The 25,521-nt window shown below is 39.8% G+C and overlaps 1 protein-coding gene across 9 annotated transcripts in view; it reads right to left on the reverse strand.

Annotated features, from left to right (window-relative positions):
• The window catches only part of Slain2 (SLAIN motif family, member 2), a 78,485-nt gene that overhangs the window by 5,153 nt on the left and 47,811 nt on the right, over positions 1–25,521 (reverse strand). For 4 of the 9 annotated variants that reach the window (XM_087582987.1, XM_087582989.1, XM_087582988.1 and 1 more), the window contains 5 exon segments: positions 21,367–21,531; positions 15,338–15,499; positions 12,737–13,096; positions 12,112–12,249; positions 4,441–4,521 (listed from right to left, as the gene is read on the reverse strand). In XM_087582987.1, the coding sequence (XP_087439113.1) occupies positions 4,441–4,521; positions 12,112–12,249; positions 12,737–13,096; positions 15,338–15,499; positions 21,367–21,531 (906 nt within the window). 9 annotated transcript variants of the gene reach the window in all.

Consider the following 25,521-nt stretch of genomic DNA (forward strand, 5'->3'; position numbering starts at 1 on the left):
TGTTCTGACACACGTGTGTGCAATCCAGGAGCACATCAAAAGGTCTAGGAAGTCACAGAATGCCACGTCTACTAAGAAAACGTGTCTGTATTAAAACAGATGCCGGACATAGAAATAGATGTACAGTCTGCACTGCTTTCTAAGTGAAGACAAGACTCAAACACATTCTATTATTGTAATAGGTCCTTTGAGATAAAGTTTAGATCTCTTGGGATGCATGCTTACCCTTTTCTGCTTCATGTTTGAAAATGGCTCCTCTGAAAGGGTTTTCATTTCCTCAGAAAGCCAAGGGTAGCAATGCACAACTCAAACAAGCGTTAACGCGCTTATCAAACACAGAAGCTTGGGATCAGGCTGAGTAGAGGGTGTGTGTGGACCAGAGGCAGAAAACTAACAATGTTCTTAAACAACTCCCTTAGTTTCCACTCCCTTAGTTTAGTCGAAAGAAAGCTTGAGGCACAGATGTGGTCATTCTAAACTATTCTGTTTTCTGTACTTCTGTCAACCCATCTGTACAACAGAATACAGTAAGGTCTACTGTAGTAACGGGAGGAGAGGAAAGAGGAGGCGAATTCTGATGATCAACCTCACTGATTGCCGTGCTTACGGTCAGTGAAGCAGACTGCTTGTGTGTTTGTGAGAGTGTTTCCACAGAGATCAAACAAGGCAGAGAGATAGCTCTGAATGTAACTGTCACAAACTCATGATGGCAGTTGGGGATGTAAGCTGCTCTTCTTGCTCTGCCACCCCCCAGTCCCCAACACTGACTGGAAGTTCCAAGATGAAGAACCAGAGAAGCCGGCCTGAGAGAAAGCTTGAGTAGGGCTGAGAAGAGATTAGCCTGCTGCTGCTAGACTCCTATAAGACTGGACGGCTCATGAAACGTTTTAAAAAAGTACTTAACCACTGAATACAGTGATTTCTACAAGAGGATGCTTGGAGTGTTGGGTCTAAGAGTCTGATATGAAATGAACCAGTTCTGAAGCCTTGGGGCTTTTTGTTGTTGTTCTGAACACACACTGTCAACTGTGTATCAGAGAGTGTATCAGAGATTATCTCAGGCAGACCAAACTCAGCTTGATGGGCAGAGAAGACAAAATCAGAAATCTTAACGATACTTTGCTTTAGAGGAGAGAGCTGCTTAGAAGATCCTCAGAACTCAGCTTGGGGTCTGGTGGAATCTTTGGCTAAGCATTGGGTTGAGTGTTTATCTAGAGTGAGACTCCGTGCGTGTGGACAAAGTGGGCAGCACTGTAAACTCAACAGCAGGCAGAGCTCACACACACTGCTGTTCCTCTGAGTTTCAACCAGCTGTGGGAGAGTCCTTGCCAAATCTAGGAGATGTCAAAGCAGCCTGGAGATACTCTAAAAGGATCAAGCCTTAACCAGGGGGCAGGGAGGGAATGACGCCCATTTGGGACGGGACACCTAGCCCTAGGAAAAAAAGATACTGCAAATCTGCTCTGAGAAAGCTTATAGAATAAACTTTTGAATAGTTGTCCACAAGCTGTTCATGTGGGTGAATACACTGTGAATAAGGTTACATTAGAGCACACTCACTCATTTACACACAATCTATGGCTGTTATAGTATGTGGTTGAGAAGTTAGAATACTAAGACCATGTGGCCACAAGCCAAAAGTAGTTACCATCTGGTCTTTGAGAAAATAACAGATCTCTACTATAAAGGCTTAAACTGATTTGTAAGAAATACAAGTACTTAACACAATAAACTCCAACAGTATTTAAAAGAAGATTAACAATATCACAGAACAATGTAAACTTCCACACTGTGTGCCTCCAGCACATAATCAGGAAACACATAGGAACAAGGAAACAGTAACGAAGGCCAGGAAGCACTTAAGTCAAGAGAAGCTGTGATGCCTGAACTCGCAGGAGAGGACTTCACGTGTACTGTCACAGGCTCAGAGATACACACAGTTTAAATGGAATGAGGAGAGAAATATGTTTCTGGAAAAGCACACAGAGCTTTTGAAAGATAAAATGCTAAACTGTTAGGAGTTAACAGCAGCTTAGATGCTGAAGAACAGCCTTAACACTGAGAATGATTCAACCCGAAGTCCGAGAGCAGTAAGAAGGCTCCTAAAGGCCTCCATGAACTGTGAGCCAGTAATAATAGCTTTTAACATATGTTCCTGAGTCCCAGAACTGGGGAGGGACTGTGTGACTGAACAAGGCCATTGGATAAAACCCTGAGCTCATTCACAGAGCTGCTGTGGAGGAGGAGAGGCGAAGCCTGACTGTCTGCGTCTGAGCCCTGGGGCCCATGGCCTCCTCAGAGTCATCTCTCCTCCACACTCATGCTGGCACATGCATGCGTACATTCACATACAGAAAATAAAGACAATTTAAGTGAAAACCCAACCAACCAAAAAAAAAAAAAATAGAACAAAACAAAAACAACTCCACGCCTCCCTAAGGAGGGAAAAACAGGAAAACACAGGAGTCCTACACCAAAATGGTATAATCACATTTCTGAGAATCAACAAAGAACTTTCCCCTTTTATTCTCCTCTCATCCTAACTACTTTCCCTTCCACAACTCTCTTACATGGATGCACTCCCTGTCGTTTCTCAGTAGAAAAGGACTCTGTTCAATTCTGCAGCACACATCTAAAGTTGGAAAATAGATTAGCCTGGCCCGAGTAAAGGATAACATGCAAAGTCTCAAATTGTTCCATATTTTCTTTGCAGCAATAATAAAATGAAACTCTTTAAAAGAAAAAAGAAACAGGCTTCTAAGGGATAATAAAAAATAAAATACTATATTTATAAAACAAAACCATTACATTGGACAACACAAATAGAAGAAAAAGAACCTAAGAGAGGGCACAAGAATCAGACCTACTCGTTCACATGCTCAGGAATCCCATTGAAAATACTAACCTGGGGTGGGAGAGGAGATAGCAAGGGGTCAGGATTGTGTGCACAGGAAGCAGGGGTAGAGACAGGGAGAGAGGTCTGGGAAGGTGAATGGACATGGGGTTGGGCATCTCTGTGTGTCAGGATCATCAGGGATGAGCCAGTGCTGGACTGTACACTGCTGGAGACTGAAGCCATGAACTCTCGTTCCAGGGGCGTGCTAGGCATGTGCTTTATCACTGAGCTTGGTTTGAGACACTATCTCGCTGTATTTTCAGGCTGGCCTTGAACTCACATCCTTTTGCCTCCACCGTTTGAGTGTTGGGGTTACAGGTATGTAACATGCAGCTAACCTAATATAGAGAAGGGGTATAATGACAACATCCACAACACCACACACACACACACACACACACACACACACACACACACAGAGACACAGCAATTAAAAGCACTTGGCTGCTCTTCCAGAGGTCCTGAATTCAACCCAGCAATGTGGCAGCTCACAATTCTGTGTCCTCTTCTGGTATGCAGTCAGAGATGCAGATGAGGCGCTCACGTACATAAATAAATACATCTTTTTAAAAAAGCTAGGACTTACTCATGAGGGAGAATATGTGATATCTGTCTTATCAGTATGGTGGTGGCCATGCCTTTAATCTCAGCACTCAGGAGGCAGAGGCAGGTGGATTTCTCTGAGTTCAAAGCCAGCCTGGTATATGGAGCTAGTCTATGATAGTCAAGACTATATAGAGAAACCCTGTCTCACAAAACCAAAAACCAACAACAATAACAACAACAGGATATAATATTTTGCAATCATATTAACCACATCTTATTTAAAAAAACAAAAACAAATTAAACATCAAAATTTCTCTTTCCTTACGTTTTCCTTACTCACCAGGGGAGACCTTTTTCCTCTCTGTCTCTGCTCTGTCCCACTTTTTGAGGCATCTGTTTACTCTCAGGACAGCTAGTCTACCCTATGTCACTGTTTCTCTCACTTCTTTGTCCCCGACCTACCAATATACTCAATGTTTGGAACCATCTTGTCTAGTGTTAGTGCCCAACCGTTATCAATTTCCTCAGCACTCGGTCCTTACAAAAGCTACCGCTGTTAGCATAAATCTTCCAAATGGAGTCACTTGAACATTAAAACTTAACTTCAATCAGTGTATAATTCAAGGGTTTCGTCTTATGCCAAAGATGAGTAAATCCAAAGACCAATGCTTGAGGGAAAAGCATTAACAGATAGGATGTGTGACATTTATGGTACCCATCTGTCCAATTTTCATTAATCTAAAGCAATAATCTTTGCTTTTAGATTAGTAGAGAGAAATTCATAAATTATGTCAACCTTTCAGGACAATTCAATACATACCTCAGAAGAAATAGGTTTCCCCTGCTATTATCCATACAAGGAAATTAATCTGCATTATTTTATGAAGGAAAACGTAACTTGAAATGTGCCCCCGGCATCCCTGACTCAGAGATCCAGAACTTCGAGATCTACGGGCACCACGTGCTCAAGTTCGAACTCAGGAAGAGGCTGTAATTACCTCTGTTTGTAGATGGAGTTGGAAGCACCTGTTTGGCTTTGAGGGGAGTACGAGGCAAACTTTTCAGCCTTTGAGAAGCTGCTGAAAAACAAGGAAGTGTAATATTTGCTGGGAAGTACAAGGTAAAGGCTACACCTTCTGTAAACCTAAATACTTAGAGATTTAAAAGTTACCAAGGAATAGAAGCCACGAGGCCGGCACTGGAACTCTAGAAGCGCAGGAGTGTTCACTGATGCTCCGTGCATTAATGTGCAAAAGAAATGGGGCAGAAATCTTAGTGCCACTGCATATTCTTAGAACTAGGGTTTTTTTGTAGATTAAAAAAACCCTCTAATATGTCAATTGGCTGGAGTATCAAAGAGAAAACAAGCCACCAGCGAACATGCTATAGGTGCAAAGAATGAAAGCATAAGGATCAACATGGTGAACACAGCACACGGAATAGAAAATACTATAGAAATAAAATAGAAAACACACAATACTCATTCAATGCAAGAAAGGAAAAACACCACACATTTTGGCAAAGCAATTATTGGTAGATGAATTACTCCAAAATCAAGCAGTAATTTCTCAAAAAGGAGAAGAAAACTCAGAAAACTCAGAACCAGGTAAATCCTATCGTAACCTGGCATCTTTATTGTGTTACCTTGCTGTAAAATCCAACTAATTCATATTCTGGGGTGTGTGTGTGTGTCTGTGTGTGTCTGTGTTGAGGGATGGAGACCAGCTAGGACGCCTGCTTTGTAATGTGATCAACAAGGACTGCTAAGATCACCCTCAAACTTCTGGTCTATTAACTATACTGAAACTTCCAAAACTGGGACGGAAGACAGCTCAGAGCTGCTCAGGGTGAAACAGTGCCAACTACTGTAATTCAAAGTTACCCTGTCCCATTCCAGTCACCTAGTTAAGTACCTCTAAACTGCCATTCCGCTGGTCACAGTACATGCTCCACACTTTAACGCATTATGTTCTGATGAATAAAATAGAAGCAACAAAAGCTCCAAGTTCTAGACCTACAAGACCATCTAAGGAGGGCGTAAAAACTGATCATCGGAGGATAAAGAGACATCAGAGACAAAGGCTGAAATCCCATTACGTCTATCAAAGCCAAAGCACTCCTATGTCCTCCTTGAGATAACCAACTTTTAAAACAGAAAATGTTTTAAATTAGAAGAAAAATTTCTAATTTTCTAGCACTTCAAACCTTATTATAGCAGCATAGTGTTTGATGCTAATGTAATTCACGCATGGTCAGGCAAACAAGCAAAAACTTCTCCAGACTTGGGAGGAAAAAAGTCTGTTACTTTATACCTATAACCACAAAATTATAGGATACTATCATTAAATGCTATTCAGCTATTTGTCCAAATGTCCGTCCGTCCGTCTGTCCATCCATCCATCTATCCATCCATCCCATGTATTCTGGGTAAAATAAACTCAATAGCCCACTAGGAACTTTTCTTCTTCTAATGAAATACTTAGAAAAGGGGAGAATGAAAATAAAGTAGCAAAATCCATAGGTTTCCAGACAGTAATGGCTGCTAGGCAGGAAAGTAAGTAGGACAGGAGGAAGAGGAGACCAGAGCTGCATTATACACAGGGTAATCCATAAAGATTCCCTGAAGATGACATATGCTCACAGATCAAGTGGAGAGCAGGAAGGAGCCATGTGAGGCTCTGGAGAAGGCATTCCACATAGAGGAAGAAACAGTAGAAGAGAGCGCTGAGACTGGGAATGCCAAGCTTTGAATAACAGACAGGGGTACTCTCAGGTACAAATGACAAGAGAAAAGCAAACGATCATATGCTGACAAACTATAAGGCATTTTTAATAAATATTATTCTGAATTAGTATGTGCACAAGCACATAAGGTGTGCCATGGTGTATATATGTCCAAGGACAATTTGCAGGAGTCATTTTTCTCTTTTCATCATGAACTCAGGTCATCAAGGCCTCCATGCTCAATCTGCTGCCTCTCCTCTGCTTCCATAGCATCTCTGGTTATGGTATAGACTGTCTCACATATAAATCCTTGGCTATGGTATAGACTGTCTCACATATAAATCCTTGGTTATGGTATAGACTGTCTCACATATAAATCCTTGGTTATGGTATAGACTGTCTCACATATAAATCCTTGGCTATGGTATAGACTGTCTCACATATAAATCCTTGGCTATGGTATAGACTGTCTCACATATAAATCCTTGGTTATGGTATAGACTGTCTCACATAAAAATCCTTGGTTGTGGTATAGACAGTCTCACATATAAATCCTTGGCTATGGTATAGACTGTCTCACATATAAATCCTTGGCTATGGTATAGACTGTCTCACATATAAATCCTTGGCTATGGTATAGACTGTCTCACATATAAATCCTTGGCTGTGGTATAGACTGTCTCACATATAAATCCTTGGTTGTGGTATAGACTGTCTCACATATAAATCCTTGGTTATGGTATAGACTGTCTCACATATAAATCCCCAGTGCTAGGATTATCTCATAACTCAATCATTTCTACCAAATAATTAGCACACAAGTGACTGACAAATGTACAAAATGTAGAGATTTAAATGTATTTATTTATTTTTTGAATAAATTATACCCTTTTCAGTCAAAGTTTTACAAAACTTTAGCCAAAATAAGTGGCTCTTAAACTTGCATATGTTTATAAAAATGTCAATTGAGACACTTAAAAGAATAAGAGTATGGGTCTCCACTCTAAAATGTAGTTAATGCTACTGGTAAAGGCCCCAAATCAAGTCATTTATAAAATCCTCTTGATTAAGATAAGGGATCCAATATTACTTATTAAATTGACAGTCCTTAAATATTTTACTAGTCTTAGATTGGCCAATTATATAATTATTGCATGTAATATAGTTTAATTAATGCTTTAAAGTAATGCAAAACTGGAGAATAACCATTAGTGCATTGGTAGTAGGTGACACCTTGAGGAAATCCCTTCCTTGTGAACCTCAGAAGACCAGCCACACAAAAGTTATCAAGTGCTCTGGATCCTTCCAGAGCAGAGCAGAGCATGCTATTGGTCCTCCACAGCTCCTCTCTGGGTCATAATCTGTGTCCTAGGTAAAATTACTCCTGTTCTGCGCGAATTGTCTAGGGTTCACTCTAGCCCACACCCAAACAGAGCCATCTGGGAGTGTTTTCCAAGAGGCCTATGCACGCGCATTAGGCGAGAAGAGGTCTTCAGATAGTAGCAGGGGTGCTGGGAGAGGGAGCAGTTTGGTCTTAGTTGTGTGAGCCTGCATAATGTACTTGATTACATGCATATCTGCTCTCTACAAAATAAATGTGTATTTGTATAACACATGTAAACATACCCCAGGCATTATAAAACAGTAAGGATACTCGGATATAAAAAACCACTACGGAGTCTTGAGGGCTTCACCTATTCTTTTTCTCACTTACCAGCTGGTGATACCTGTATTTTTCTGAAAACTAAACTTAAATCCATACTCTAATGATGTTAGAACGTAAGTCATTGTCTCTTAAAGAAATTCTACCTTTGATTAAAGTCCTCTTCTTTTAGTTGGGAAAAACAAAAACAAAAAACCAAACCTGTTCTGGTTTCTTAAATGCTCTGGTTTTCTTAAACTTTTTAAGTTACTCATATTTTACAAGTATGAAAGTTGAAAATATTATCAGCACTGCCATAATCCTCATATTTGAATGCCAGCATCCACAATAATGCAGCCATAGCAAGTAAGCGAGTAAGACAGTGACTGGCATAGTGACAAGGCTAAGAAGTGGCCCATGGGTGGGAATCAGCAGCCTGGCACAGTTAGCTTCATGCAGACCAGCAGATGAGACCAAAGCGTTACCATTCACAGCTGGAGAAGGAATTACTTAAGACAAAACGAACGTTAGACCAGTAACCAAAGTTCTTAAAGCAGTATATCAATTCACTGGATAAGATACATAAGAACTGCTTCTATCTTTCTATATACTGTTCTATCTACTTTGATAGCATATATCAAAGTAAAAAACTATAAAAACTTTGTTTTAAAGAATTTTCTACATAAAGCATTATTACATATATATTTTATCTATCAAAAACATGTAAAACTTCAAGAAAATAGGTAACTCTGATCTATTAACATATAACAAAAATCTAAATTTTTATACAGTATACTTAAAATTAAGTTTTAAGCTTGTCAATATTCTGGATTTTCTATTTTTCAAATACATTTGTGCAGTGCTTGTGTGGACATTTTAAATTATAAGTAAGTGTTACTGTAGCCGTGAATGTAAGAAACAACAAGTATATATCCAATTTTAAAAAAGGTGATGGTCCAAGTCTTCTGCCTGTACAATTTTTATCAAATGCTGAAATGCAACTTTGTAAAACTGCACATATATTTTCCACGTGCTAAACTAGTAACTGGAAAACTATGTTCTTCCTATTCATTTAATTATCAATCATAGTATGACTGTATAATGACAATTCTGCTAGAGAAAGCAGATAATTATCGCAGAGTTTAATATATTTTCGACATTTGTTAGTGTATTACTCCAGTCCTAAGCTCCCAATCTGTTTGTCCTTTTGTTGCCATGAAGCTGCAGAACTAGTTTTACACAGGAGGCTATTTAGAGATTTATCATGTAGAATTTTGAAAAATCCCAATCTTATTAATTCAAACTAAATACAATCCCGTCCTAGAAAGCCAATGCCAAGGCAGTCTCAGCTCTGTGAGGAGAAGCTATAACAGCATGGCTCTAGTGCCTGTGAGGATTACAACTGAAAACCGTACTTCACCTCCTCTAACACTGCAGGCTTTTAGCGGCATCAGTGACGTATCTGAGGGAGAAGCCCCCAGAAACAGGATATCTTCATGTGTCAAATTAACTTGTGGGTTTAAAAACATAAAATTCACCATACTCTATTTCAGGGATAACAGAGTTCAAATTTTACTTAAATTCATTAAGTTTATCTTTTACAAAAAAACAAAAACATTTTAGTATATGTCCAGTAGAATAAGGCATATAAAAATCTTGAGTAACATTTTTCTATAGTGCTTTAAATTGTAGTCTTAAAGGCAGAAGAAAAAAGCAGCATTTCTGTATGATCTTCACATCTTGGTAATGAACCATGGATATAACAAATCTCTAAAGAAGCCGTCACGCTCTGGAGCTGGGTCAACACTAACCTGCCATTTATTAAGATTTATAACCACAGGAGGGTTATTTATATTACATAAAAGTAAGTCCAAGAGTTCATTTAAAACGACATGTTTTTAACTAAGTATGGCTGTTTTGCCTGCATCCGTGCACCACATGCATACCTGGTGCTCACAAAGGTCAGAAGTGGGCACTGGATACCCTGGAATGGAGTTACAGATGGTTGTGAGCAGTCATGTGGATGCTGGGAATGAAACTCAGGTCTTCTGGAAGACCCAGTGCTCTTAATTAAAAGCCATCTCTGCAGATCCCTTGATTGGTTTGATTACACACTTGCGTCTACGTTAGTTGGTAAGCGGCAAACATCAAACTGCAGCCCTTAATGCAATGCACAGATGCTGCTAATGTGCAGCTATCTTGTACCATGTAGTTAGGCTCTGTTTAGCCGATCTGACTTGAAGTTATCACTGTGCACTGCTTTGGTCTTCTTTTTTAAAAAGAATTATTTATTTTATTATATTATTTTATGTATATGAGTATACTGTCTCTGTCTTCAGACACACCAGCGGTCACTGGATCCCATTACAGATGGCCGTGACCCACCATGTGGTTGCTGGGAATTGAACTCAGGACCTCTGGAAGAGCAGTCAGTGCTCTTAACCGCTGAGCCATCTCTCCAGCCCTTATTCTTTGGTCTTCTTTTATGCTGCATGTGACTCTGTAGCACTTACTGGTCTCATCCATCTTTTCATTAAATGGCCTTTTACAGTGTTTTGAGTGTGTGGCGCTTTTTGTTAGGAGTCACATGGTTTACTGTGACAGCTATTTTTACCTCTGTAGGGTCTACTACTTAGTTAACGCTCCATGAAAAAAGTTGCTTGGATTTAAGTTTTACGTTCCAGTGCTATTTACTCCTCTCAATCTCACTTTTAATGTATAATACAGAACAATTTCAATCTTTCAAGGAATCTATGTCATGTTAGAGTAGAAATGTCCTGTCACAATACTTGTCAAAAATAAAGACAAACATTCATTATAAATAAAGATTGAAAAAAATTACCTTCGTGAAGAAAGACCTGTCATATTCATGGGTTAATGATATTCATCAAGTCATCCAGAATAAAAGTTTAGTGAGGTCTCACTCTCCAGACCAGGCTAGACTTGACCTCAGAGATCTACCTGGACTGCCTCTGGGATGATGGGAATAAAGGCACGCACTACTATGCCAGGACTGAACCTCATACGCGCTATCTGTAGTTCAGATTTAACTCGATAATTAATTTCCCAAATAATTCTATTAAAAAGATGATTTATCCTTAAAAAATAATGGTTTTAGTAAATTATTACCTCAAATTTTAATCTGTATTACAAGTCAAATAAGAAATATGGATTAATCTGATATCTATGTTGATTAAATATTATACTGCTTAAAATGCATTCTTGGCAGACAGAGATTAATCAAATAAAAACTAAAACCATCATATGAACAGATATAGATATTAAGTGAAATTATACAATCCTTATAAAATACTTTTGTTCTGCAAAGAAAATTCACAAGTTAATTTTTGCTATACAGATTTAATAGACTGTACTATTGAACAACCAATTACGTTTACTATTACACTGCTTAAAATACGTAATAGTAAACTATAATTTTGTTTTACTTCTGTGGCATCAGGGATAGAATCCAGGGCCTCATGCACACTCTTTAAGTACTACCTCTATATCTGGAAATCTAAAAGGAGAGGTTTTTAAAGAAAATCTATTTGCTAAAGGTAGTATTTGGACAGTGACTGCATTACTTTTATAAATAAAAACAAATCCTTTAAAAATAAGACTTCAAAAATTTTTATTCAGTCTATGTATAATAAATGCTTGACTTTTTATTTTGTGACAAGAATTCTGTTAAATAAATACAGGCATTTCTATGGTAGTACAATATGCATTCCTTAATAGTCTTAAATTACACAGCATTGAGTATTAAAAAGGATGATCTTAATTGGGAGTGGTGGCACAAACCTTTACTCCCATCACAAGGAGGAGCAAAGGCAGGAGGATCTCTGTGCATTTAAGGCCACCCTGGTTTACATTTTGAGTTCCAGGAAAGCCAGGCCTACATGGAGAGACGTATCTCAAAACAAAACAAACAAACAAACAAACAAACAAAAAAAACCCCAGAAAACAAAACAAAACAACGATGACCTTTAGCAAGAGGGTCATGGAGTTTTAAAAACTGGTTAAATTAAATATTTTGAGGTAATCTTAAATTTTTCTTGTAATATTATCTTTTTAATTTTACTTTACTTTTTATTTAAAAATATATGTTCAGTTACTGGGCAGGGGAGGGTGGGAGGGAGTGGAGCACACACCACAGTGCAGGTGTAGAGGTTAGACTGCCAAGTGCCTTGACCTCTGAGCTACCTTGCCGTACTGTAGCGATGACTTGAATCCGCACAAAGTCAGTCTCTATAATTCCCCTTTCTGCTTCTGACTGACATGTCAGTGTCAGGAGGGTACTTACTGGCTGAAGCCTGAGGCTGCATTCGAGGTATTCCTCCATTTGGCACTTGAAAATTGGAGTCACTTCTACTGCTTTTCACGGAGTCAACCTGTGTGTTCGATGTTCGGGATAGGTTTGGAAGACTGCGTCTAAGTTTTTCTATAACAATGAGATTTTAAATAAATAATAATAATTAAATCAAACCACTCTTTTGGATAGGTAACTAAAATATTAAGTATAATTCAAAATAAAATACTTTAAACATTTCTTTCTGTATGCTGAAGAAGTTACAGGAAATTATATAAGAAAAAAAGCAAACCCAGAGATTATAAATGTATGAAATAAAGAACCCTTATAGAAACTATAAATTACATAATCAAACCTAAACAAAGGCCACTCCTTGAATAAAATAAAGCAAACCCTTAAAACTTCCCATGCCCACTTAGCCCTGCATCTGGGCTGGAGACGCATATTAGTAACTGACAGATAATTAGTTTCATAAAGTTAAATTTACTTTCTCCTCATGTTTACATTAATGAAACAGTAATCATGACTACCCGTTTGAAATAAAACCATTGTGGGGAAATAAATGCATTCTTTTTACACTAAAATGTGGACATCTCTTTCCCAAGCTCTGCTGTTGTACCTTCATTTTTAACATTGCTTGTCTGTAAATCTGTGGGATGGCCTTGGAGGGAAAGGCGAGGCTGCTGCAAGCGGCTAATCATAGGCTGTGGGGATGCTCTACTGTATTCTATTCCCCGGGCAGGAGACCGTGAACGAGGTGAATTTCGAGGCGACTGCTTAGGAGATGGTCGGGGTGAATTCCGTGGGGATGGAGAAAACCTATTAACAGCAGGGTACACGGCATGGTGCATGCTGTCGTCTTCATCATCCAAGCTCTGTGCATCCAGTTCCTGATCGCTGAACGTGCCCCGCCTCGTGGAGTTGCAAGATGAGCCTGAGCTGCGACGAGAGGTGGTGGCTGCATACTCTTGCCGGAGACCTAGCAACGACAAATGCTTTGTTTATTTCTTTGACTATATCTTTTTTTTCTTTTTATCGGAGCTGGGGACTGAACCCAGGGCCTTGCGCTTGCCGCTGAGCTAAATCCCCAACCCCTCTTTAACTATATTTTCAAACATTTAAATATCAAAAAATGAAGTTAATGATTTATTATTGAGAAATTCAACTTAGGATGTAAAATATAAAGAAAAATTCCTTTTCTACTTCTAGAATTCTTCTCTATAAAGTTGCATAAATTACATCCCAAAGTTATTTTTAAACTGAATGAAAATGTATTGTTTGCTTACTTGTAAGACTTCTTACTCTGGAGTCTTAAGTAACAAGGTAAAGCCATAAATTAAAAACAAAACAAAACAAAAAGCAGTTCTGCTGTAAACACAGAACCCCAAACCTGGATTGAAGGAGCACTGAGGGAGAGCCATGCAGACACTGAGCAGACTGCAGTAGCCAGCATACAAACCTCTAACATCATAAGGAGGGGAAGGAATCTAGGTGCATCATCATCAAGTCCTGCTTGCTCCTGGCATCCACTAAAGGGAGTGCAAAGGCAGATTCAAACCTTTTTGCACAGAAACTGCTATCGAAGGGATGAGTTCCAGGGTATCTTTTCTTTTCTTTTTTTTTTTTTTTTTTTCTTTTTTTCGGAGCTGGGGACCGAACCCAGGGCCTTGCGCTTCCTAGGCAAGCGCTCTACCACTGAGCTAAATCCCCAACCCCCAGGGTATCTTTTAAAACCAGTAAAACTCCTGTAAAAGGAGTGCAGTGGCAGAGCAAACATGAGGTGGATCCCCATGAACTACAAAATAAAGGGCAAGCAACCCCTCCAAATCCTTAGAACTGCTAGGTTTACGTAGCCCTGTGGTCTGGGATGCACAGAAGTGAACGAGTTACTTACTGCAGTACAGAGCAGTAACAAGACAGCAAGGCAATAGAATAGAGAACACTGCTTTAGAAAGGAAGTCAGAACCCAATGCAGCCTCTCCAGTAACAAGGGAGAACTTTAAGCAAGTCACAATCAACATAGTATTTTGCATTTCTCACTGTAAAAACAAAGGCACTTAGCCAGGCAACAGCTCAAATATGTAATTCTAATTTTTAACTACTGTATATACATCTTAATGAACCATGCTGTAAGAGTAAAATCATAGCTTTAAAAAGGGAGGGCAGGGAGATGTCTTCAATTTTCTAGCATAATGGCTTAGAAAGAACTACTAGGTATAAAAAGTTATGATTTCTACTATTTGCTCCCAAACACAGTGTCAAAACTACAGAAAGTAGCCTGCAGAACTCTCCACAGAAGTCAGAGTTCCAAGTAAAACCTGAGTTTGCTCTAAGATGCAGAATTAGGCGGCATTCTCTTTGCTGTGCATGTAACTAGCATCTTACTGACCCTACCCTGACTCAGTGGGGAGAGGGAAAATCACAGAAGAAAGTTCTGTGTGATCAGTGTTTTGGGTTAAGGAATCAAGGCCGCATGAAACTCTGCATCTTTCTAGGGGAAGTCATACTAAAGTGGAAATGAACCAGTGGAGTAGGAAACAGTCTGCAGTTTCCTAAGACCTACAGCTTGACAAGGCTTACAACATATCTTACAGACATCATGCAGTAGGTACAAGCAAAGCTCTTCAATTTGTTAGCTGTGGTCCGCATGCTCGGCCACTGTCAAGACTCTGACATGCACTTCACTGAAAGGCTGCAGGGTCAGAGTTCATCGTGTGGCATCCTACAGTATACACATGTGCAAGAACAGCACCGCTGCCCTCCTGCATTCAAAGAGAGCCAGGGTATCCATCCTCAGAAAGTATGAAAAGGTTTTGCCTGTGGATACCTTGAGAGCACCAGGGGCGACATTAGAGACTTACGGGGGGTCCAGTGTGACTGAGATACCACAGTTTCATGGAAGAGTAATAAATGAAAAGATAAAAGGCTTCCTAGGTATTTAAGACACAGAAGAGTAACAATTACAGCGGCAAGAGCCAATACAAACTGCACGGGATACAAACACCACTCACAGACCTTTCTTATCCTTCCTACAGCCAAACTGTCTTATGTAAAATACAATTTGAAAGCAAGTACATATGTGGCACTGGTCTCTGAAATGTTTATACTTTCGTCATCTTACTATGTTTCACTTATTACACTTTAAGATGCATAATAAAGTGAACATATACAACAATCTGTGTAGTAACAAAACTCTCAACTTTTAAGAATGAAAACTTACTTTCTTCCTGCATCCGGGCTAGAATCTGCACATCGGTTACGTCATTTAGCTTATAGTTGGATCCAATTGAATCTTCATCTAATTCTGAAGCACTTAACTCACTATCTATAGAGGACTGAGGGCTGAGTGGAGGGTTTCTATCTGATGAGCTCTTGAAGTTACCTTTAGGAAAAGGAAAAAACACATCAAATCTTAAAAGAAAAAAACTAAGCTAAAACATTTGGTACAATTAGCCAAATAATGACATCCTTTGATTTGGGTTTTATTCTGCCATTTACAAAATTCCCCAAAACTAAAATTAGATACTGACCTCATTAGGAGAAAAAAGTATAACTTAAGTCCCACAGATAGTTAAGCTTTCCGCAAGTGCCGCATACACAATAACTACAGGCTAGACCAGTGGCTCTCAACCCTCTTACTGCTGCAGCCCTTTAGGACAACCATGCTGTAGTGACCCCACATGTTGTGGTGACCATAACATTCTTTTTGTTGCTACTTCGTAACTGCAATTTTGCTGCAGTTATGAATTATAATGCAAGTATCTATGTTTTCCAGTAGTTTTAGGTGACCCTTTGTGAGCCATTGGGCCGGAGAATTTCAACTTTTATAAGACAGTCAGGGAAACCATTCTGTAAGTAGATGAGTGTAGATACAGTGTTTTCTCAAATTCTGTCATTAGCAGCATCATAATCTTTTCCTTGAAGAAAAAAAGTACTTTCCCTAAACAACACAATTAATTTGAAAAAAGTAATTTTTTAAACATTTAAAAACCAGCTCCCCCCAAAGAATACTAAGTTAATTTATCCTACATGATGCCATGCTTGCCAAACTAGTAAAGAACAATAGACAGTAGCAAGAAAATTAGTACATTTTAAAAAAAAAAAAGTATTCTATAATACCAAACCAAAAGGAGAAAACTACAGAAGCAAGAAATATACATAAGAATTTAGTGTGTTTCTTAGGAAGGCTAAGCCTTCTTCAATGGCTCTCTGTTTTTGTTTTTTTTTTTTTTGAGACAGGGTTCTACTTTGTAATATAAACTTTCCTTGAACTCACTATGTAGCCTCGGCTAACCTCCAACTTCCAATCCTCCCGCCTCAGCCTCCCAAGTGCTAGGATTATAGGCATGTAATACACCTAGTTTTCCAAAAAAATTCACCGTTACAGTTAACCATCCATAAGCCACCTAAGGTCCCTCTTTGTCCAGGAAGCATGTTTGTAAGGAAGTAGCTTCTTCTCTTTGCAGACCCCATTTTTACCCTTCTGTCTGTAGCCATCTTCATGCCCATGGGCTGACCTTCAGATCGGTGACCTGCTCTGTGGACAGCCATCTTTGACTGGCGATACACTTCTTTGCTCCACCATCCTTCCCTCTCTTCTTGACGCCATCTCCACACCCAAAGCCCCAGCTCCAGACCGGTGGTTTGGAGACCATCTTTGCAATGGTAATGAGACAGGTTATCCGCTAACTACCTTCACCTGGCCTAGCTCAGATCAGCCAGATTATTGCATAAGATACAAAAATAAAGAAGTCCACATGTTCAACTCAAATTGCAAATACAAGAACAACATGAATGGCCAAGACAGCATATCTTTCTTCAAACCCACTAGAACTACATAAATGTTCCCTAGATAAACTCCAAAACACAGAATTTAAAAGGATAACCATAAACTTTGTCAAAGAGTTAAAAAAAAATCCTTTGACCTCTAAAAGGTTAACAACAATGCCTGAGTGATGTCTAAGAAAATACAAATACACAGCTGGATAAAATGACAAAGATAATTTAAGATTTAAAAACTGAATGCAACAAAGAGATAGAACTAAACAGACACAAGCTAAAATGAAGATGGACTGAAAATTCAATATGCCAGTAAGAAAACTCTGGGGAGTTTTAGAAGAAGAAATATATCAACAGCACAAGAATATTAGGACTTAAAGTAGAGGATTTGGATGAAGTAAGACTATAAACAATACAAGCATAAAAAAAGAACATGCAGGAAATGTTCAACACCACCAAAATACCAAGCCTTTGAACTAGAGGTATAGCTGAGGGAATACTAAGTCAGTGACACAAACCAGAGTTAATAAGATCAGAGAAGAGAATGATCCAAAACCAAGCAAAGATTTACCGATGCAGATACGGCAAACACACCAAATCCCAACTAGACAAGACCAAAACGAAAATTTCCATGGTATAAACAACCCCTTACTGAATGATGAGTTGGTCAAAACAGCAATCAAAATTCCTCAATAAAATACAAGCAAATCTAGGCACATTATCCAGAAGGTCATCCACCATGATCATGTTAGTTTTATCCAGAAATCCAAGTTTAGAGGGCACAACATATATAAGTTAAAAAACGTAAGTCATATAAATGGACTTAAAGGTAAAAATAATTTGATCATCTCAAAAGATGGGGAAAAAAAAAAGCCTTTGACAAAACCCAACACAGTTTCATGATAAGTCCTAGAGAATGTAGGACTAGAAGGGACCTCCTAAATACAGGGTAGATATGGAAAGGCTAACGTGAAGATTATCATAAATGGAGACAAACTTGAAGTAATCCCATAAAACTTAGGAATACAACAGTTGTCCACGTGCCCTCCCTCCTTTTTAATACAGTGGTGGAAGCACCAGCCTGAACAAGGCAAGAGAAGGAAGTTAAAATGATACAAATAGGAAAAGAAGTCACGTAACCCTATTTGCAGATAATATGATACTATAAATAATATATAAATTTATAAAAACTATAAATTTCCCAAAAAATTCAACCAGAAAACTTTTACAACTGATTTTAGCAAGTGACAAGTACACAACTGATTTATAAAAATCAGTAGCCTTTCTACACACCACCAACAAACATACTGAGAAAGAGGTCATGGATACATGCCCATTTACATTATCAAAACAATCAAATATCTTGGCACAAACCCAACCAAGGTGACAGACTCCACGACAACTTCCAATCTCTGAATGAGATGGAGACACGAGAACATGGAGAGGTGCCATGCTCATCAATCAGTAGAATTACTGTAGTGAAAATAGCCATCCTATTAAAATGACATACAGATCCAATAAGAACCTCAATCACAGAATCAGGAAAAAAAATCCTAAAATTCATATAGAACCAGAGAACATCCTGGATCGCCAAAGCAGTCATGAACAGAAAGAGTAATACTGAATGGAGTGCCATGCCAGGCCCCAAGATACAGTACAGAGCTGGAGTAATAAAACAATATGGTAATAGCGCAAAACAGATATGCAGACCCACAGAATAAAATAGAGGCCTCCAACATGAGTGTTCCTAACTCAGCCACCTGACAGTCGACAAGAGACCAAACACACACACTAAGAAAAGACAGTATCTTTAACAAGTGGTTCTGGGGGAAAAAAAAGGTGTCTACTCGTCTCTACTCAGATGAATGAAATTGAACCTGCTATCATCCTACACAAAACACAGCTCAAAGTAGAACAAAGACCTTAATTTGAAACCTGAAATACCAACACTCCTAAAGAAACAGGCAATATCTTACAAGATGTAAGTGTTGGAAAAAACTTTCTGTATAGGACTGTACTGGCTGGTTTTGTGGGTCAACTTGACACAAACCAGAGTCAACAGAGAAGGAGCCTCAGTTGAAGAAATGCCTGCATGAGATCAAGCTGTAAGGCATTTTCTCAGTTAGTGACGAATGGGGGAAGGCCAAGCTCAGAGTGGGTGGTACCATCCCCAGGCTGATGGTGGTCCTGGGTTCTATAAGATAGCAGACTGAACAAGCCATGGGAATCAGGCCAGTAAGCAGCACCTTCCATAAGTCCTGCATCCAGGCTCCAGCCCTGCTTGAGTTCCTGTCCTGACTTCCTGGAATGATGGAAGCATAAGCCAAATAAATCCTTTCCTCCCCAACTTGATTTTTGGTCATGGTTTTTTGCTGCAGCAACAAAACCCTAAGACAAGGACCTAGCTGCCCAGCAACCAATACAATAATTGACAAGTGGGACCTTATAAAACTAAAAAGCAGCCTGGCCATTGGACACACACCTTTAACCCCAGCACTTAAGAGGCAGAAGCAAATGGATTTCTGATAGTTTAAGGTCATCCTGGTCTACATAGTAAGGTCCAGGATAGCCAGGGCTACATAGAGAGCCTGTTAAAAGACAAAAACAGCAAAAAACTAAAAAGCTCTGTACAGCTAAGAACAACAAGTCACAAAGAAACCCACAAAATGGGAGATAATCTTCACCAGCTACACCTGACAGAGGATTAAATAATCAGGACAAGGAACCTGAAATTCAGAATGAAGGAAACAAATGATTCAATTAAAACATGGGCTAGGGGGTTGGGGATTTAGCTCAGTGGTAGAGCGCTTGCCTAGCAAGCGCAAGGCCCTGGGTTCGGTCCCCAGCTCCGAAAAAAAAAAAAAAAAAAAAAAAGAAAAGAAAAAGGGAAAAAAAAAATGGGCTAGGCTTCTCAACAGAGATCACAAAAGGAATCCAAATGGTTAAACAGTACCTCCAAAGTGTTCCTCATCCTTGGCAATTAGAGAAAGACAAGTTTAAAACAATTTTGAGATTTCATCTTGCCCCATCCAGAATGACTAAGACCAACAAAACTGACAGATGCTGGTCAGACTGGAGAAAGAGAAAGGAACCCTCATTCACTGTTGGTTGGAATGTAAATCTGTGGATGCAGCCATTTTGAAAATCAGTATGGAAAATCCTCAAAAAGACAGAAATAAATCTATTTTGTGGTCAACCATCTCCTTCCTTGGCCTGTGCCCACCAGACCCGACCTCGTATCTGCAGATACCTGCTGAGCCAGGCCCACTGCTGCCCTTCCCATGGAGCCAGGAGTGAAACAGCCTAAATGCCCTTCCGTTGATGAATGGACTGTGAAAATGGGATGCACAGAGACACAGGAATACTGCTCAGCTGTAAACACTAAAATCAAATCATGAACGATTATAACTCAAGACTGAAAGACAAATGCCAGGTTCTCTTGTCTGCCATTTCTAGCTCCAAATATTCATAAACATGGAATGCTGAACCAGCAGAGTATAAAGGAAGCATGGGTCGGGAGAGCTCTAGAGAGGGAATAATACATGATATGAAAAGGAAAACAAAAATGGAGGAGGAGGGGCTTCGTCTGTCAACTAGCACGAGGGGCAGACAGGCAGGTGGGACTCTGGAGCTCACTGGCCAGCCACTCTAGCCAAAACATGAGCTCCAGGCCCAGTGAGAGACCCTATCACAAAACTAAGGTGGAAAAACTAAAGAAAAGACCCAATGTCAGCCTCTGGACTCCCCATCCATGTGCACACAAACACACATGCACACACGCTCACAGCTAAGCAGCACTCACAATTTTAAGGGAAGCCGCACTAAAAAGTTAAAGAAGGCGGCAGTTAAGAGTGATGTGGTAAGCTAGAGAAGAGTGAACTACTCAAGCAAAGGGCCAGTAGCAGACCAGGGCAGACTCCCAGACCACAGCCGGTCCTCCTCACATCTACTACAGCACCCGATGCTCTTGGTACATTCACGCAGAAAGAACCTTATGCTTTGAATTAACTGTAGTACCAATGCTTACTAAACCTCTTTTAAAAACAAGGCTGTAGACTTTATAACCCCAACAGGCTGTAAATAGGTTTTATTGGTTAAAGGAATCAAATTTGTGTTCCTGTTTAATTAACCAGATTTTTTTTTCCTTTTTTTCGGAGCTGGGGACCGAACCCAGGGTCTTGCGCTCGCTAGGCAAGCGCTCTACCGCTGAGCTAAATCCCCAACCCAATTAACCAGATTTTAAATACTAATTTAAAAACCAGATTTAGGTAAACACCAAAGAAAATTATATGCAGAAACCAGGTCGCCACTAACTTACCTTTGTATCCCTGTTGCTCAGTACAGTAACTAGTATAAACAGCACATCAACGAGATTCTCTCCTACTGCTTCAGTTTCATAAATAAACTGAACCTAAGCTTCTGATGAGTTGTGACTTTCAGAGGTCGGCCATCAGGTAAGCCACTCCTTACCTGAATTTCCAGGAAGTATAAGCTGCTTGACTATGGGAGGTCGCACTGGTGTTGAGGATGGAGAGTTGAAGCCACTGCTGTAAGGGCTACTGGCATTTGGACTATAAGGGCTTGAGTAACTCATAGAGTTGAAAGGATTATTGTATAAATTTTGCCTCTTGAGAGCTGTATTAACGAAAAGGAAGAAAATCAAATTTAGTAACTGGTAAAAGGTTAACATTTCAAAAAGTTTTCTTACTAACGATTCATGGGTCAGGACATGATGTCCCATTAAACATCCTTTTACATAACTGTGTCTGTGTCCACAGATTAGTGCTGCTGTCAGCTTGGGTAGGAATTTCACAGGAGTCAGCAATGACTGGACTTGTAACTGGTTCAAACACTGAGAATAGGTGACTGTTGAGTGTAAGTCACAAGTGTGACACCTCTATCATCCAACCAGAGCTTAAGGATCATGGTGGCTAGTCTAACAGTGTTGGGTCTAAAACAGCAAATGCAACCACACCTCACACACGAATCAATCCTTAAGTGGACACTTCTTCCTTCCATTACAGAACATTTTCAATATTTACAAACAAGCCAAATCCCAGAGAACATAGAGACATTGGCTCAGAGAGAGATTATCTTAAAATAGCAGGCACTCAGGGAAGGGTAGCTACGTTGGTAAAGAGTAGGGAGGAGCAGCTTCGGGAAAGTAGCTGAGTAAGATGTGGTCCAGTATTTGGGAAGAAGAGGCAGGTGGATCTTTTTGGATTTTGAGGGCAGCCTAGTCTATATAGTGAGTACCAGGTCAGTCAGAACTACATAGTAAGACCCTGTTTCTCACCTCCCCCACCCAAAAAAGTAGCAGACATAATAGAAGTCCTGATACACTATGCCCAGAAGCATGAAATCTATTCAGTAGCAAGTTAAAGCTTTAGGGTTTTTTTGTTTGGGGGGAGGGATGGGAGAAGGGGGAAGGGTTGTTGTTTGAGCAAAGAGCACTGTGATATAGTCATATCAGAGAGAAAACATGATAAATAGACTAGACTAGGTAATAAACTGACTAGAAATGAATTTTAAAAAGGAACAGACATTAAAAACTGGAAAGACGAATAAAGAAAAATAAATTAGATGGCTGAAGTTCTGGTTTGCCTACTGATAGCACAGTGGATGGTTTAGGGAAGAGGAAAAAGAAACAGTTGTCTAGTTAGACCATGTGATTATACACATATTCTCTGTGAGATTGCACAATTTCTACATATTTGCTATGTATTGCTATGCAGCATGATCATAGAAACGCCAACCTGAACAGAAGCACAACTGCTGATTTCAATCTCCTCTAGTTTATTATATTTGCTTACTACCAGCATGTCCCTCTTCTGTGTTCTTCACAACACTAAAGACCATCATTATGCCAAAGATTCCCACAGTTGTTTTCAGTCCCAAATTTTCCTCTGAGCTTTAATGTCAACATTTCCCCACAGGTATGGCCAATGTGTCCTGGAGTCAGCATACCAAATTTAATTTATAATCTTTCTGCTAAAATCAATTTCTCCTACAGGACCTAGGGGAGATCCCTCATTTAGACTGGTGTGGTGGCTTGAATAATAATGGCCTCTATATATTCATATGTTTGAATACTTGATCCTAGTTAGTGGAACTGTTTGGGAAGGATTAGGAGGCATAGCCTTGTTGGAGGAGGTGTGGCCTTGATGGAGGAAGTGTGGCCTTGTTGGAGGAGCTACAGCCTTGTTGGAAGAGGTGTGGCCTTGGAGGAGGTGTGGCCTTGTTGGAGGAGGTGTGGCCTTGTTGGAGGAGGTGTGGCCTTGGAGGAGGTGTGGCCTTGTTAGTGGAGGCATAGCTTTGTTGGAAAGGTGTGTCACTGGGCATGGGCTTTGGATTTCAAAAGCCCACACCCTTCCAGTTGTGTATCGCTTTCTGCCTTGAGCTTTCAGGTAATATTTTGAAAGCTCTTCACTACTGCTCCAGGACCATGCCCGCCTCTATTGCTCTCAACCATGATGGTCATGGACTCACCCTCTGAAACTGTAAGCAAGGCCCCAGTGAAATGCTTTCATTTTAAAATTGACTTAGCCATGTCCTGCCACTCAAGTGGAAAGCCTAGAAATCACTCATGGTGCTTCCTTCTATTTCTTTGTATCTCATTTATCCCTTTTATTACTCATAATCCCCCCATGATATTAAATATATTGACTTTATACATAGTTCTTACCTTATAAATCCTTCCCAGCTCAAAAGATAGAAATCAGAATTTGTCTTTCTCTAGGTCAGTCTAGAAATTCTAATATTCCCCTCCCTTTCTGTCATGGAGCTGGCTACAAAGAAAAAGTTTTTCACCTATGTTATCTGATAGATTAAGATCCCTATTTCAGAAGGGGTCTTGCTAGCTTCCCTAACGAGTTTATCATACCCTTTGACACAGTGGTCCATGCTCCAATCAGGCTTTTGCATAAGTCTCCATTAAAATCTCAAAGGGGAAGCTCGGGCGATGCTGGCTCTCAGTGGGTAAAGGGCTGGCTGTGCAAGAATGAGGGCTGGAGTTTACTGCCTAGCTTCCATGTAAATGTGACAAGTGTGTTGGCCTGTTTGTAACTCCAGCTGAACACAGGACCCCAGAACAAGGTGACTATAATCTCTCAAATTTCTAGGTAAGTTTTGCCTTATCAAAAATATATTAAAAAAAATCTTCTTGAAAAGAGGAACGTTCAATACTACAAAGTTCGAACTTGCAACTGCTTATTTTTCCATTTAGGAAGTCAAAAGTGACTTGGCATGGTAACACACAAGTTTGATCCCAACACTTATGAAGCAGAGACAGGTGAAGCACTCCGAGTTCAAGGCCAACCTGGTCTACAAAGTGAGTTTTAAGCAGCAAAAGTTACACAGTGAGATGTTACTTCAAAAAGACTTACATATATATTTTAAATATATACATTACATACATATTTTAAGTAATACATTATACCTATGTAATTTGTTCTGTGCATGTAGCTATGATTAAATGCTGTTACAAAGATATAGTGCTTGATAGCATGCAGTTCTGGTTAAGAATAGCTGTCTTACATGCCTCCACAATTAAAAACATCATTTATATGTATGGGTATTTTTGTCTGCATGTATGTTAGTGTACCATGTGCATGCCTGGTACCTCTGGAGGTCAAAAGAGGAATTCAGATCCCCTGAGTTACAGTCAGTTGTGAGCTGCCACATGGTGATGGAAATCGAGTCCAGGGCTTCTGGAAGAGCAGTCAGAGTTCTTAATTGCAGAGCCATCTCCAGGTTTTCACACAGTTGGTATGGCCCCATCAGCTCACCGGATCCTAGTTTTTCTGTACATGTGCTGGTCTGTCTGTCCTTTCTTCACCCCTTACTGCCCCAGTCATGTCTCGGGGCTTGTTTAGAAGTTGATATACAATCCAGTATGGCTTTGAACTCAATCTTTCTACTTCACCCTATACTAGAATTACAGACACATACCACCCACCTCCCACTTCTTTTAGTCTTAAATACCCTTGTTATAATAAGACAAAGAATCTTTCATTCAAAATTGTTATTTTTGAGATACAGCAACCTTACTATCATCCCACAAATCTAGGTTGGAAACTGGCAAATGTCCCCATTGTGTTTTAAACCAAGAACTGGAGAACCATAACTTGCGAGTCAAAATCAGGCCACTCCCTGTTTTAAAATTAAACTGTACTCAGTCTTGCCCACTGTCTTCTTAGTCAAGGTTTGTAATCCTGCATGAAACATCATGACCAAGAAGCAAGTTGAGAGGAAAAGGTTTATTCAGCTTACACTTCCACATTGCCTCATTGCTATTCATCATCAAAGGGAGTCAGGACTGGAAATCACGCAGGTCAGGAAGCAGGAGCTGATGCAGAGGCCATGAAGGGCTCACTTACTGGCTCACTTCCCCTGGTTTGCTCAACTTGCTTTCTTATAGAACCCAAGACCACCAGTCCAGGGATGGCACCACCCACAAGGGGCTGGATCTTCACCCCTTGATCACTAGTTTAGAAAATGCCTTGCAGCTGGATCTCATGGAGGGTCCTTTCTCTGTGATAACTCCAGCCTGTGTCAAGTTGACACACGAAACCAACCAGTACCCACTTATTCATATATTGTCTACATCTGCCTAGGTGCTGTGTG

Source organism: Rattus norvegicus, chromosome 14 (genome assembly GCF_021556685.1).
Source record: "Rattus norvegicus strain SHRSP/BbbUtx chromosome 14, alternate assembly SHRSP_T2T, whole genome shotgun sequence".
NCBI classification, from domain to species: domain Eukaryota; kingdom Metazoa; phylum Chordata; class Mammalia; order Rodentia; family Muridae; genus Rattus; species Rattus norvegicus.